General features: G+C 44.7%; 1 protein-coding gene across 1 annotated transcript; it reads right to left on the bottom strand.

Moving 5' to 3' along the window:
- Positions 1–7,572: 7,572 nt before the first annotated feature.
- On the bottom strand, positions 7,573–9,061 carry LOC140389371 (muscarinic acetylcholine receptor M2-like). Its single transcript, XM_072473533.1, has one exon. The coding sequence runs from the start codon at positions 9,059–9,061 to the stop codon at positions 7,634–7,636; it is 1,428 nt and encodes a 475-aa protein (XP_072329634.1). The 3' UTR covers positions 7,573–7,633.
- Positions 9,062–12,759: the final 3,698 nt, after the last annotated feature.

Raw genomic sequence — 12,759 nt, forward strand, 5'->3', positions numbered from 1 at the left:
CTTTGTCCTAAATAGTCTACCCCGTATCCTCAGACTGTGACCCCTATTTCTGAGCACACTCGCCATTGGGATCATCCTTCCTGAATCAACACTGGCCAGTCCTGTTAGAACGTGATAAGTTTCTATGAGATCCCCCCTCATTCTTCTGAACTCCAGCGAATATAATCCTGATCGATTCAATTTCTCCTAAGTCAGTACTGCCTTCCCAGGAATCAGTCTGGCAAACCTTCGTTGCGCTCTCTTTATAGCTACAACATCCTTCATCAGATAAGGAGACCAAAATACACTCAATATTCCAGATGTGGCCTCACCAAGGCCCTGTATAATTGCAGCAAGATATCCCTGCCCTATACTCGAATCCTCTTGCAATGAAGACCAGCATGCTATCTGCCTTCTTTACCACCTGCTGCAACTGCATGCTTATCTTCAGTGACTGATGCACGAGGACACCCAGGTCTCGTTGCACGTTCTCCTCACATAATTTATGGCCATTCAGATAATCGTCTGCCTTCTTGTTTTTGCTACCAAAGTGGATAACCTCGTATTTATCCAGATTATACTGCATCTGCCATTCTTTTGCCCACTCACTGAACTTGCCAAATTACACTGAAGGATCCTTGTATCCTCCTCACAGCTCACCCTCCAACGCAACTTGGTGTCATCTTGAAATTTGGATATCTGACATTTAGTTCCCTCATCTAAGTCATTAATATATATTGTGAGTGCCTGGGGTCCCAAAACCGGTACCTGCGGTATCCCAATAGTCACTGCCTGCCCATTTGAAAAAGACCTATTAATTCCTACTCTATGTTTCCTGTCTGCCAACCTATTTTCTATCAATTTAATATACAACCCAATCCCATGTGCTTTAAGTTTACACACTAATATTTTATGCGAGACTTTTTCAAAATATTTCTGAAAGTCCAAAAATACCACATCCACTGGTTCCCCTACATCAGTTCTACTGGTTGCATCCTCGAAGAGTTCCAGTAGATTTTTCAAGCATGGTTTCCCCCTCATAGGTCCATGCTGACCCTGACCAGTCCTGCCACTGTTTTCCAAGTGTTCTGCTATCAAATGATATGATAATGGATTCTATCATTTTCCCGACTACTGTCGTCAGTCTTACTGGTCGATAATTCCCTTTCTCTCTACCTCCATTTTTAAACAGTGGAGTTAATTTAGCCACACTCCGAACTGCCGGAACTGTTCCAGAGTCGATAGAATTTTGGGAGATAACCAACAATGCATCCACTATTTCTGGAGCGACCTCCATCTGTACCCTCTGATGTAGATTATCAGGCCCTGAGGGTTTATCACCCTTCAATCACATAAATGTCCACAATTTCTATACTGACATTCATCAGCTTCAGCCGCCTTCTCACTCGTTCCTGCATTCCCCAACATTTCTGGTAACTTATTCGTGCCCTGATTTGTGAAGGTCGAACCAAAGTATGTATTTAGATGCTCAGCCGTTTCTTTGTCCCCGATAATACATTCCCCTGTTTCTGACTTTAGCAGATTTGAATGGATCAAAGCTGCAGATCGTTTTACGAGCTGTCCATCACAGGCCACTATTTGAAAGTTATGAATGGTTTGCAGCTAAAAGGTCTGTGGGAACTAGACGCAGACGCAGCTGGAACGCACACGTGGATCTGCAAGGCAGGCAATAGTGCTTCTAATGTCTGGACTGCCCTCTAGCTTCCAGATAGGGGTCCCTTTTCTGGGAGGGGGATATATAAAGGGGTCTCCTCTGACCTCCGTATGGGTCTCCCCCTATTATAGAGATACCTGGGGGTCCCCATTTTACAGTGGTCGTGTGGGGTAACCCATATTACAGGGATCCCTCCCATAGGGGTTTCTGGAGGTTTCCCTGTCATATGGTTCCTAGTATCACGTTATTACAGGGCTCCCTGTGGTGTTTCCTCGCCGGGACATATCACAACCGGGCAGGACAGTTTAAAGGCCTATCTGTTTACATGCAACTTCGTCTGAGCACGATTCCTGAATATGACTTTTTTTCTTCGTGTCATGCTTGAAAAGGTTAACTTGAGTCTACTCTCTGCGCACTCCGTGTGGAGACTGAAATATCCTGGAACAGAAGTACGGGGATTCTCTGGTCCACCTGCAGCGTGTTCCTCGGTGTCGCATCATTCACTGGTGGCGGCATTCTACTTTCCCGCCACTTGCTAATAGGATTACCCACAGGAGCCACGGGACGCCGCCAGGAGACATGCAGGCACAGGTGTGCTGCTGGCGGGAAAATGGAACCGTAGCGACCCACCAGCGGGTTTCACGATGTCGTGGTTATAATGGGAATCCCGTTGACAACCGGTGGGAAAATAGAATCCAGCCGCCAGTGAATGGCAGGCAGCCGGGAAACCAGCGGCTGGCGGACTCGAGAACCCCGCCCACAGGTTTCTCAAGGTGGATAATTGTCGAGCGGTTTCCGCCGGAATCACAAATTAAAAATAGACCCTGGCGGTGGGGCTGGAGAGGAACATACCGGTAAAGAGCACTGAAATTACACTCTTGCAAATGTTGGCATTGTTAGGTTGGCAATACCAACCTGAGACTGCCATCCTGGCAGACTCAACCTGGCAATGCCAACCTAGCTGGCTAGCCTAGCAGTGCAACCCTGGCAGCATCAACAGAACTCTACAAATCTGTGCCAGAGCTGTACACTCTGGTGTTCCCCACGTCAGGGCCTCATCATATGTGTGCTGGGGAGTGCTGATGGCGGTCGGGGTCGTGCCCGCGAGACTACGGTGGTTGGGGAGGGAGCAGTGGAGAGGGGATCTGTGCCTAATCTTTGTCGAAGGAGCCTTAGCGTGTTCGTGTGCTGAATCCTGTCAATGATACACACTACTGCCACAGTTCGCCGGTGCTGCAGTAATTGAATACTTAAGGAAAGGGTGCCAATCACGAAGACTGCCCTGTCCTGGATGCTGTGAGGTTTTGTCAATGTTATTGAAACTTAACTCATCCAGGCAAATGGAGAGTATTTAATCACGCTCCTGACTTGCGCCTTTTTGATGTGGACAGGCTTTGTGCAGTCACCACGAGGTAAGTTACTCACCCCAGGTTTCCTGGCTCAGGGCCTCCTCTTGCAGCACAATATTTATATAGCTGGGCTCGTTCAGGTTCTGGTCAATGGTAACCAACAGGCTAACTACCCTGTAAATCTTTGAGTGTGGGGATGTGACCCACGCATATACGGGTGCAATGTGCAAACTCCACACCGACAGTGACCCGGGACCGGGATGGAGCCCGGCCTCCCTCTCCCGTGGGTGGCCAGGAGTACCTCGCATTCTGGGCCCGCTGACCAGCTTGTTTGCCTCCCATGTCCCTTGCCACAATTCCTGGTGTACCTGCAGCTTCTTGCGATGCTCCTTCTTGGCATGTTAATCGTCTATGTTATCGTTGAGGGTGATGGGATGTTATAGTCCAATTTTGCGGGCTAAATTCGGTGAAAAGTGACCATTTTGTTGTCTCATGAAGGAGAGTTACCTGATGTGGAACTACTCAGCACATCCCTTCACCGGAAGGAAAATTATCTTTTTTTAGTAAACTATATTGTTTTGCATTATATAAGTCCAAATGACTCTAAGAATAATTGTTGATTGCAGAATAAATTATCCTTAAGAAACCCGATTCATTCATCCTCCACAACAATGGCTAGTCCAGCATTTATTGCCCATCTGTAATTTCCGTTGAGAAAGTGGTGGTGAGCACCTGGAACCCCTTCCGGCCATCTGGTGTAGGCACACCGACAGTGCTGTTAGGGAGGCAGTTGCAAGATTTTGATCCAGCCTCAATGAAGGATCAGCGATACATTTCCAAGTCAGGATAGTGAGTTGCTTGGAGGTGAACGTGGAGGTGGTAGTGTAATGTGCAAGCTCCCTTTGTCTTTCTAGCTGTTGGTCTTTGTGTCTTAACATGCAGACCTTTCACAATAATGTGAACGAATGAATCACACAATCAGATTTGGATGAGTATGATATACTCGGGATTATGACGACATGGCTACAGAGTGGCTGGGAATAAGAGTTCAGCATTCAGTAACTGATGATTAATTACATAATTAACGCAATAGATAGGAAAGATATTGAGCTCGATTCTCCGTCGGCGGGATCCTCTATTTCACCAACAGCACACTCACGCCCACGGATTTACCGATGTCATGGGGGCGCCCACAATGGGAAACCCAATGGGACGGAGGATCACGCTGCATACGGGGCGGGGGGGGGGGGCGCCGCAATAAAATCAGGGGCTGCATTATCCAGAAATGGGGCTATGTCCCCACATTAACGTAAACACGCTGGTATTTCACTCTTCACTTTCCTTAAAAAAAGTCAAGAGCGATTCTCTTACCTGCAGGGGGCTGGCTGGGCCCTGAAGTGCTTCTCGCAGCTATGGCTGCGGATACAACCCCCACTTTATGACCCATAGTCCGCGCATGTTCACGGCAGCGGCCTGCAGCGGCCGTGCCGTGCGCGATGGTGGACTCGGATTACGGACTGACATCGAGAATGTAGGACCCCCCAAGATGGTGCACTCCTGTGGATCCGAGCCACCTGGTCGCTGACCAGGCCGCCCAAGAGGCGCCCACGGTGCTCGATCCCTCGACCCCCACTCAACAGGCATCACCCGAGGTTCCGACGGCAAATATGTGGTTAGAACCACGCTGTCTGGAACTCGGCCAGTTTTGGCCGCAGAATCGGGGGGCGCAGTGGGAGAGGGGTCTCTGTCAATGGCCACCTAGCCACGCCGCGTAAATCGTGCGCGAGTGATTCTCCGGGGAAATGATTTCAATGCAGGTCTGTGGAGAATCCAGCCCGGGTGCGGCTGGGCTCTGGCAATGAGGAATTTATATGCGCAGAGCTGAGAAACAGAAAGCAGCAAAATACTTTCGTGGGGTTGCACACATACCCCCAAGCTGCAATGTTGATTTTGGCAATGGTGTTTCACAGGAAATTAAAGGAACATCCGTCATTCTGGGTGATTTTAATCTGTACATAGAGTGGGCAAATCATTTTTTTCAAAATAATGTTGATGTGGAATAATTGCAATGTATACCAGATGGTTTGCTGGATCAATAAGTTGTGCAACCAACTAGAGAACAGGTGATCGTAGAGTGGGTACTGTGCAATGGGAAATTAGTCAATGATAATCTAGCTTTGCGAGACCCCTTGGAGATGAGCGACGATAATTTCATAGAATTTTTCGTCAAGAGGGAGAGTGACGGATTTCATTCTAAGACTAGTGTCCTGAATCTAAATAAAGGAAACTATGATGGTATGAGCCGCGAGTTGGCTATGGTGGATTGGAAAATGCTTCGTAAAGGGATGACTGTGGATCGACAATGGGAAACAGTCAAGGTGAGCATTGATGAACAGCAATAATCTTTTCTTACTGTCTGGCGCAAAAGTAAAGAGGAAAGGTTGTAAAACATGCATTTGAAGGGAAATTCGAGATCGTCTTCGACCCAAGGGAAAAGCTTACAGATTGGTTCAGGACAACAACCAACCTGAGATTTTGGAGCAGGAAGAAGGACCAAGGGATTTATTAAAACGGTGAAAGTAGAGCATGGGAGTAAGCTTGCGGGAACACAAAAACTGACTCGGAAAGTTTACATAGTTTTGTGAAGAGAAAGATATCAGTCATGATAAATGTAGGCCTCTTACGGTCAGTGGCAGGGGAATTTATAGTGGGAGTGAGAAATGGCTGACCAACTAAATAGTTACGTTGGTTCTGGCTTCAAAAAGGACAACACATATAACAGCCTATAACTGTTAGGGAACACAAGGTTTAAAGAGAGCGAGGAACTGGTAGAATCAGCAGTAGTAGAAATAACGTTTTGGGGAAATTTCTGGGGTTGAAGACCGATACCCATTGCCTGAGAATATACATCCCAGATGCTTAAGGAAGTGGCTCTAGAAATGATCGATGCACTGGTGATCTTTCCGCGTGATTCTGTTGATTCTGGAACAGTTCCTGCAGGTTCGAATTATGAACCAGTCTGCCTGACGGCAGTAGTGGGAAAAATTGTAGACACCATTATCAAGGATTTTATAGCAGAGCACTGGGTAAACAGTGGCAGAATCGGACTGAATCAGCATGGAATTATAAAAGGCAAATCCTGCTAGTCAAATCTACTGCAACTCATAGAGGTTGCAAATAGCAGAGTTGTTAAAAGAGGATGTGGTATATTTGGACATTCAGAAGGCTTTTGGCAAAGTCGCACCATAAGAGATTAGCGTGCAATAGAAAAGTGCATGGGATTAGGAATAGTGCGTTGAGATGGATAGAACACGGCTTGGCAGATAGAAAAGGGGTATTTTTCCAAATGATCGGCAGTGGCTAGTGGGGTACCGCAGTGATCGGTGTTGGGACCGTTTTATTCACTATCTATATTAATGATTTAGATGAGCGAACAAAATAGACCATCTACAAATCTGCAGATGACACAAAGTGGGCAGGGAGGACGAACTGTGAGGAGGATGCAGAGATCGTTCAGTATAATTTGGACAAGTTGAAATAGTGGGCGAACTTGTGATAGATGTAGTATAATTAGGATAAATTTTATAGCAAAAATGGGATGACAGATTATTTATTATCTGTATGACCATTAATTAGGAGAGGGGAATGTGCAAGGATACTGGTGTGTGTACATCAATCGCTGAAGATAAGTATGCAGGTTCAGCGGGTGGTAAAGAAAGCAAATTGTATGTTGCCCTTCATAGAGAGAGGATTCGAGTACAGGAGCAGGGATATCTTTCTGTAATTACACAGACCTTGGTCAGGCCACACCTCGGATATCGTGTGTAGTTTTGGTCTCCTTATCTGAGGGTGGATGTGTTTGCTACAGAGGGAATGCATCAAAGGTTTATCAGACTGATTCCGTGGATGGCAGGATTGATGTGTGAGGAGACATTGAATCTGTAAGGATTGGATTTTCGCGACTCAGAAGAATGAGGGGGTATCTCATAGAAACCAATAAAATTCGATCATGACTAGACTGGGTAGATGCTAGAACGATGTTCTCGAAGGTGGTGGAGTCCAGAACCATGGATCAGTCTGAGCATACGGGGTAGACCATTTAGGACTGAGATGAAGGGAACTTTCTTCACCCACATAGTAGTCAGCCTATGGAATTTGCTACTACAGAAAACAGTTGTAGCCAAAACACTGTTGGATATTCCCGTGAGGGCACCCTGCAGTGATCTTCTTAAGCTGAGCTAACTGACCTCCGACAACAGCAACTAAACATCTTTGCGCTGTGTGTGACTCTTAGTAGCAGAAATTCACCCCATGATATCCATCGAATCCAGTTTTCTCGGGCTCATTCATATCTTTCCTGCAAGGCCAGTTACTCTCAGCATTCCACGTGAGTTCAGCTCTTTTTTTCCATGTTTCAAGAAACATAAAGTCAGGAGTTGAGCGGCCCTAGCGGAACTTACATATTAACATTCATTGAATATAAATCAAATGTGCTTCCAATATTACATTTAATGGATGTCATTGTGACTAATAATGTTCACATCAGAGAATACACTTTTGGATGCACATTATGGAAGTCACCGTAATTAATGTGTACAAATTGTTCACAATATTGTTTATATAGCTGTATCTACCTTGCTGTACGGATATTCCTGTATTGACATAGGAGAAGGTGCTTGTAGGTTTTCTTGAAGGTATTATTACACAGTGCGTAGCAGGCTGGATTGACGGTACTGTTGATGTAAACAAGCCAGTATCCAATAGTCCAGACTGTGTGGGGGACACATGTTGAACAGACGGTGCTAATGAGCACCGTAGCAAAATAAGGGCTCCAGGTGATGATAAAAGCCAGGAGAATAGCCAGGATGGTTCGAGTAACTTTCTCCTCTCGGGATACAGCTCCCTTCTTCTTCTTCTCCATCTTCGCAGGAGTCCTGGTAATATGTATGCCTTCATCAGCTATTCTGTTCTCTGTGCCATTCCCATTCTTGCCGTTGATGCCTGATGCTATTTTTGCCGTGGGGTCACAGTCTTCACTTTTCTGACATTTGCTATCTATCGTTCTGATAAGTTCGGAGTTGTTCATCACGAAAAGGCTTTGAGAATTCCAAGCATTCATGTTCTCTTGTATCACCCCTTCATCTTTCGGGTTTAATTGGGCCACATTGCGGGAGGTTGACACATTGGAGAGCTCCTTATCCGTTGCTTGGCCACAATTATTAATTGCCATGTCCCCAGTTATTTTGTTATTTTCCATTTTCACCTCAGCCAATCCATTGGGAAAATTTGGTATGTGGTTCTTATTAGGTTTCATTATCTTGCTCTTCACGAGTCTGTGAGTAATTGCGTATTTGCTCAATCCAGCCTCATTTGTATCATCCTTCACCCGACTCCTACTGGCACGCGATATTTGCACATACAAAATCACCATGATAATAACAGGGAGATAGAAGGCTGCAATAGCAGTGACAAAAATGACAGCAGGATTTGAGAGGAACTGAACATAGCACTCATCCTCACCAACTGTTCGCTCCCCTACAATGAACTGCCAGAAGAGAATAGCAGGGACCCAAAGGATGAAGGACAGCACCCAGGCAGCTGCGATCATCATTCCTGCCAACTTAGGTGTTCTCCTCACGGGGTAGCTGAGGGGCTTTGTCACGCAGAAGTAGCGGTCAAAGCTGATGATAAGGAGGTTCATGCCAGAAGCACTACTGGCAACATAATCTACAGCAAGCCACACATCACATACCACTGTGCCCATCGGCCAGTAACCTGTAATAGTGTAAATGGTGTATAGATTCATAGAGAACGCACCAATAACCAAATCAGCACAGGCCAAGCTGAAAATAAAGTAGTTGTTAATAGTTTGCAATTGCCTATTTACTCTGATGGAAGCCATAACCAGAATGTTTCCAATAATTGTCACCAGGCTTAAAGATCCTGTCACAATCACAATTAAGCCTACTTCGAACGTTTTGTAAGGACTCCCTCCAGTATCAAACCAGCCTGTAAGGTAGCTGAGAGACTCATTTGCCTCTGTTGAGTTTCCCATCATACCCCAGTTCGCACTGACGGTGCCTAAATGGAGAAAAGAAGATAATAATTGATCAACATATTTCAAATGTGTTGAAGTGTCAAGTCTACTGAGACCTCATTGAGGTTCTACCAGCAACAACAGAGAGCTATCGGCTCTTGTAAACTTCAATATCTTTTCCAGGAGTGATTCTATTATGTCCGGAATCACAACATGGGCTACTTACTGAAAAGCCTATTAGCAATTAATAATTAATTACTTGTGTCGTTCACAATGCAGATCAAATCAGCGACATTGCAAAAATGTTTATCGGGCATTTAGACTCAACAATCCATTACGTCTGGGTGAAACACATTTCAGTTCTGAAAATATTCACCTGTTAAGGGAAGAATACTTTCACTCCTTTGATTCGTTAAGTTCATGCAGTTAGACAACAAACTCAACTAATACTTAAAATCTTTAAGACCAAGGCTTGTGCTTCTGGAAGAACGGATGCCTCAGTGTTAGCCCTCCCTCACAGAAAGAATAACCTAAAGGGCTAATTAATAATCTGCTTCTCGAGTAACCTGTAGGGATGACTGATCACAACATGAAAGAACTTTGCAATATGTTTGAAGATGAGGAAGTTTAAGCTAAAATCAGGGTGTTAAAATTGAACGAAGGAAATTATGAAATATGTGGGACAAATTGGGTATGGTGGATTCGAAAAATATATTAAAAGGGATAGCATTTCACAGGCAATGGGTAATCGGCATAAAACTATTATACACCTTATCACATCTATATAGTCCATCAAGATCCAAAAGCCAAAAAAAAAGTCAGTCAACAGTGGCTGACAACGGAAGTTAAGGATTATACACGATTTAAGGAAATGGCCTAAAAAGGTCGAAATAGTAATAAAGCTGAGGATTGGGATGTTTTTTGAACACAGAAAAAGAAGTCCAAGAAAACGAGAATTTGAAGTGAGAAGAAAACTGGAATGCAGTCTAGAAAAATAAGCTAATAACGAACTGTAAACGCATCTATCGGTATATAGATAGGACATTTTGCTCAGTTAAATTTGCGTCCATTTCAGACAGGAGAATTTACACTGAGGATAACGAAATGGGAGAGAAGCTAAATGATAGTTTCGTACCTATTTTCTCCAAGGGGTATACAGAAAATATCCCTGAGGGGGAGAACCAAGCAACTAGCGGGAATGCAGAGCTAAAATAAAAGTAAGAAGGTTGTAGTGGAGGAATTAATGGGACAAAGGTGAATGGTCGCTGGGGTCTGATACAATGCATCCTAGAGTGTCGAAAGAGGTTGCTATAGAGATAGTAATGCATTGCTGATAATCTTCAAAATTATATATATTCTGAAATTATTCCTGAAGACTGACAGGTGAAAATGCCACCACAGTATTGAAGAATGGAGGGGGAGAGAACACCGGGACTTTCTACAGTGTGGTTTGCCTTGCAGCAGGAGGGAAATGCTAGAATATATGATAATGTCATAAATGGACACTTGGACATTCGTGATTGGACTGGGCATAGGCATAGGGTTTACAGATGGGTAATCATGTCTGAGGAACGTGTTGGAGTTAGCTTGAAGATATTAATAAGAAGGTTACAAAGTAGAGTCGATGGATGTAGTGTACTTAAATTTGCAAAAGGCTCTTGACAATGTTCCCGAAAGGATTTTGATTACCAAGAGTAAAAACACATGGGACAGGAGTCAATATACTGGTATGGATTAAGGATTGGTAACAGGAAGAAAACTGCATTTCGGAATAACTGGGCCATTCTCGCGTTGGCAGGCTGTGACTGGTGGCATACCGCAAGTATGAGTACTTTGGTCCTTGCTATATTGATCACTGATTAGGATGAGTGGACTAAATTAACATTTCTTGTTTGGCTGGTGATACAAAGCTACGTGGGAATGTATGCTGTGAGGAAGATGCAAAGCAGCTACAGCAGGATTTAGACAGATGTAGCGAGTAGGTAAGAATATGGCAGGTAGAATATAATTTGTAAAAACGTAATGTCTTCCAGTTTGGGAGAAGGAACAGATGTTTAGAGTATTTCCTAAATTCTAAGAAAGTAAAACGTGTAAATTCACAAAGGGAGCATAGAACATTGTGCATAGAACATGCAGTGCAGAAGGAGGCCATTTGGCCCATCGAGTCTGCACCGACCCACTTAAGGCCTCACTTCCACCCTATCCCCGTAACCCAATAGCCCCTCCTAACCTTTTTGGACACTAAGGGCAATTTATCATGGCCAATCCACCTAACCTGCATATCTTTGGACGATAGGAGGAAACCAGAACACCCCGTAGAAACCCACGCAGACACGGGAAGAACGTGCAGACTCCCACATACAGTGACCCAGAAGGGAATCGAACCTGGGACCCTGGCTCTGTGACGCCACAGTGCCAACCACTATGCTTTGTGGTGTATGAAAACAAACGTTATTGCTAACACAGGATAACATTAACTTTAACATCACAAAGGAAAAATAGATTCCAATGCATATTAAACAATGCTTCACACGACAATGAAAGAATAGCCGGGATTCTCTAATTCACTGACCCCGTTATCTCAACTCAAACAACATCCATTTCAGGGCAAAACGCACTTCTAATTGCGATTAGGTGACACAACGACGAGGGCTTAATGGAGGGGGCTTGAATACACTGCTTTGAGGTGTCCTTTGTGAACCAACATTCAGATTCACGCCTCCGTCAAACTATTGTTTCACCTGCCGGTCTTTGAGGAAACTGCTCCTGTTATGTTCACAGGGTTTTTTTTCTAACTCATTACCTTGGAGAAATTCCGAGTCTGACCATGCACATATCAAAACTCGCGGTTTCGGAAATAATTGCTTCTGTCCACGTCACAATTGATAGCTCACTGGTCTGGATATTTCATTCCCCCAGCTAGTGATGCCATTCCCTCTTCTCGCCAGGATACTCGCGGGGGGGGGGGGGGGGGGTGGCGGGAATGCACTGACAGCGGGAAAAGATAAATCCAATGACTTGAGGATTCTGGTCACTGTTTTGAGAGCAGTTGCTGGTCTGGCCACAGTAAAATCTTTAAGTGCATTTTAAAACTGAAAACTCAGCATCTGCTTCATTCAGCTCCTGGCTCCTGCGATTAATTACAACACCTGTGCGATGTTGGTAACAGGCTGACAAGACACATAGGCCGGGAAAGGAAACTGCCAATTCAGGCCCTGGCTGATATCGCTACTGTCTGTGTGAGAGAGCACTCAAGACAACAAGCAAACTCATTATCGCGATATGGACTTTGTGATTGTCAACTCACGATTATACAAACAAAAACAAGTTAATGCTTTGAATATGTTACTAACCTCCAGACACATGTAATCAACAATGTAACAAACAAATAGTCGACTAGACATCTTGATGGAATAATAGCTGGTTGACAAGAGTGTTTAAGTGGAAAACTGATCTGGATTGAATCACCGTGGCTGAACAGGAGTAGCCTGTTTATCCATATTAATACGTTTAAAGCAGGAAGGGGCAATAGATGTCAGGTCAAGCGTGAGCGTATACCTATGACTCAGTTCTATCAGAACCTGTATTGAAGAAGAGTCTTTGGAACAGATCTTCAGCGGTATCACGGAGCCCCCAGGGGAAACCATCACAAGAAAAAGCGACACTGGGTTCCGAGGCCAGTGAAGAGAACCACATCGAGTGACCGAAGCCTCGGCAGT

Source organism: Scyliorhinus torazame, chromosome 14 (genome assembly GCF_047496885.1).
Source record: "Scyliorhinus torazame isolate Kashiwa2021f chromosome 14, sScyTor2.1, whole genome shotgun sequence".
NCBI classification, from domain to species: Eukaryota; Metazoa; Chordata; class Chondrichthyes; order Carcharhiniformes; family Scyliorhinidae; genus Scyliorhinus; species Scyliorhinus torazame.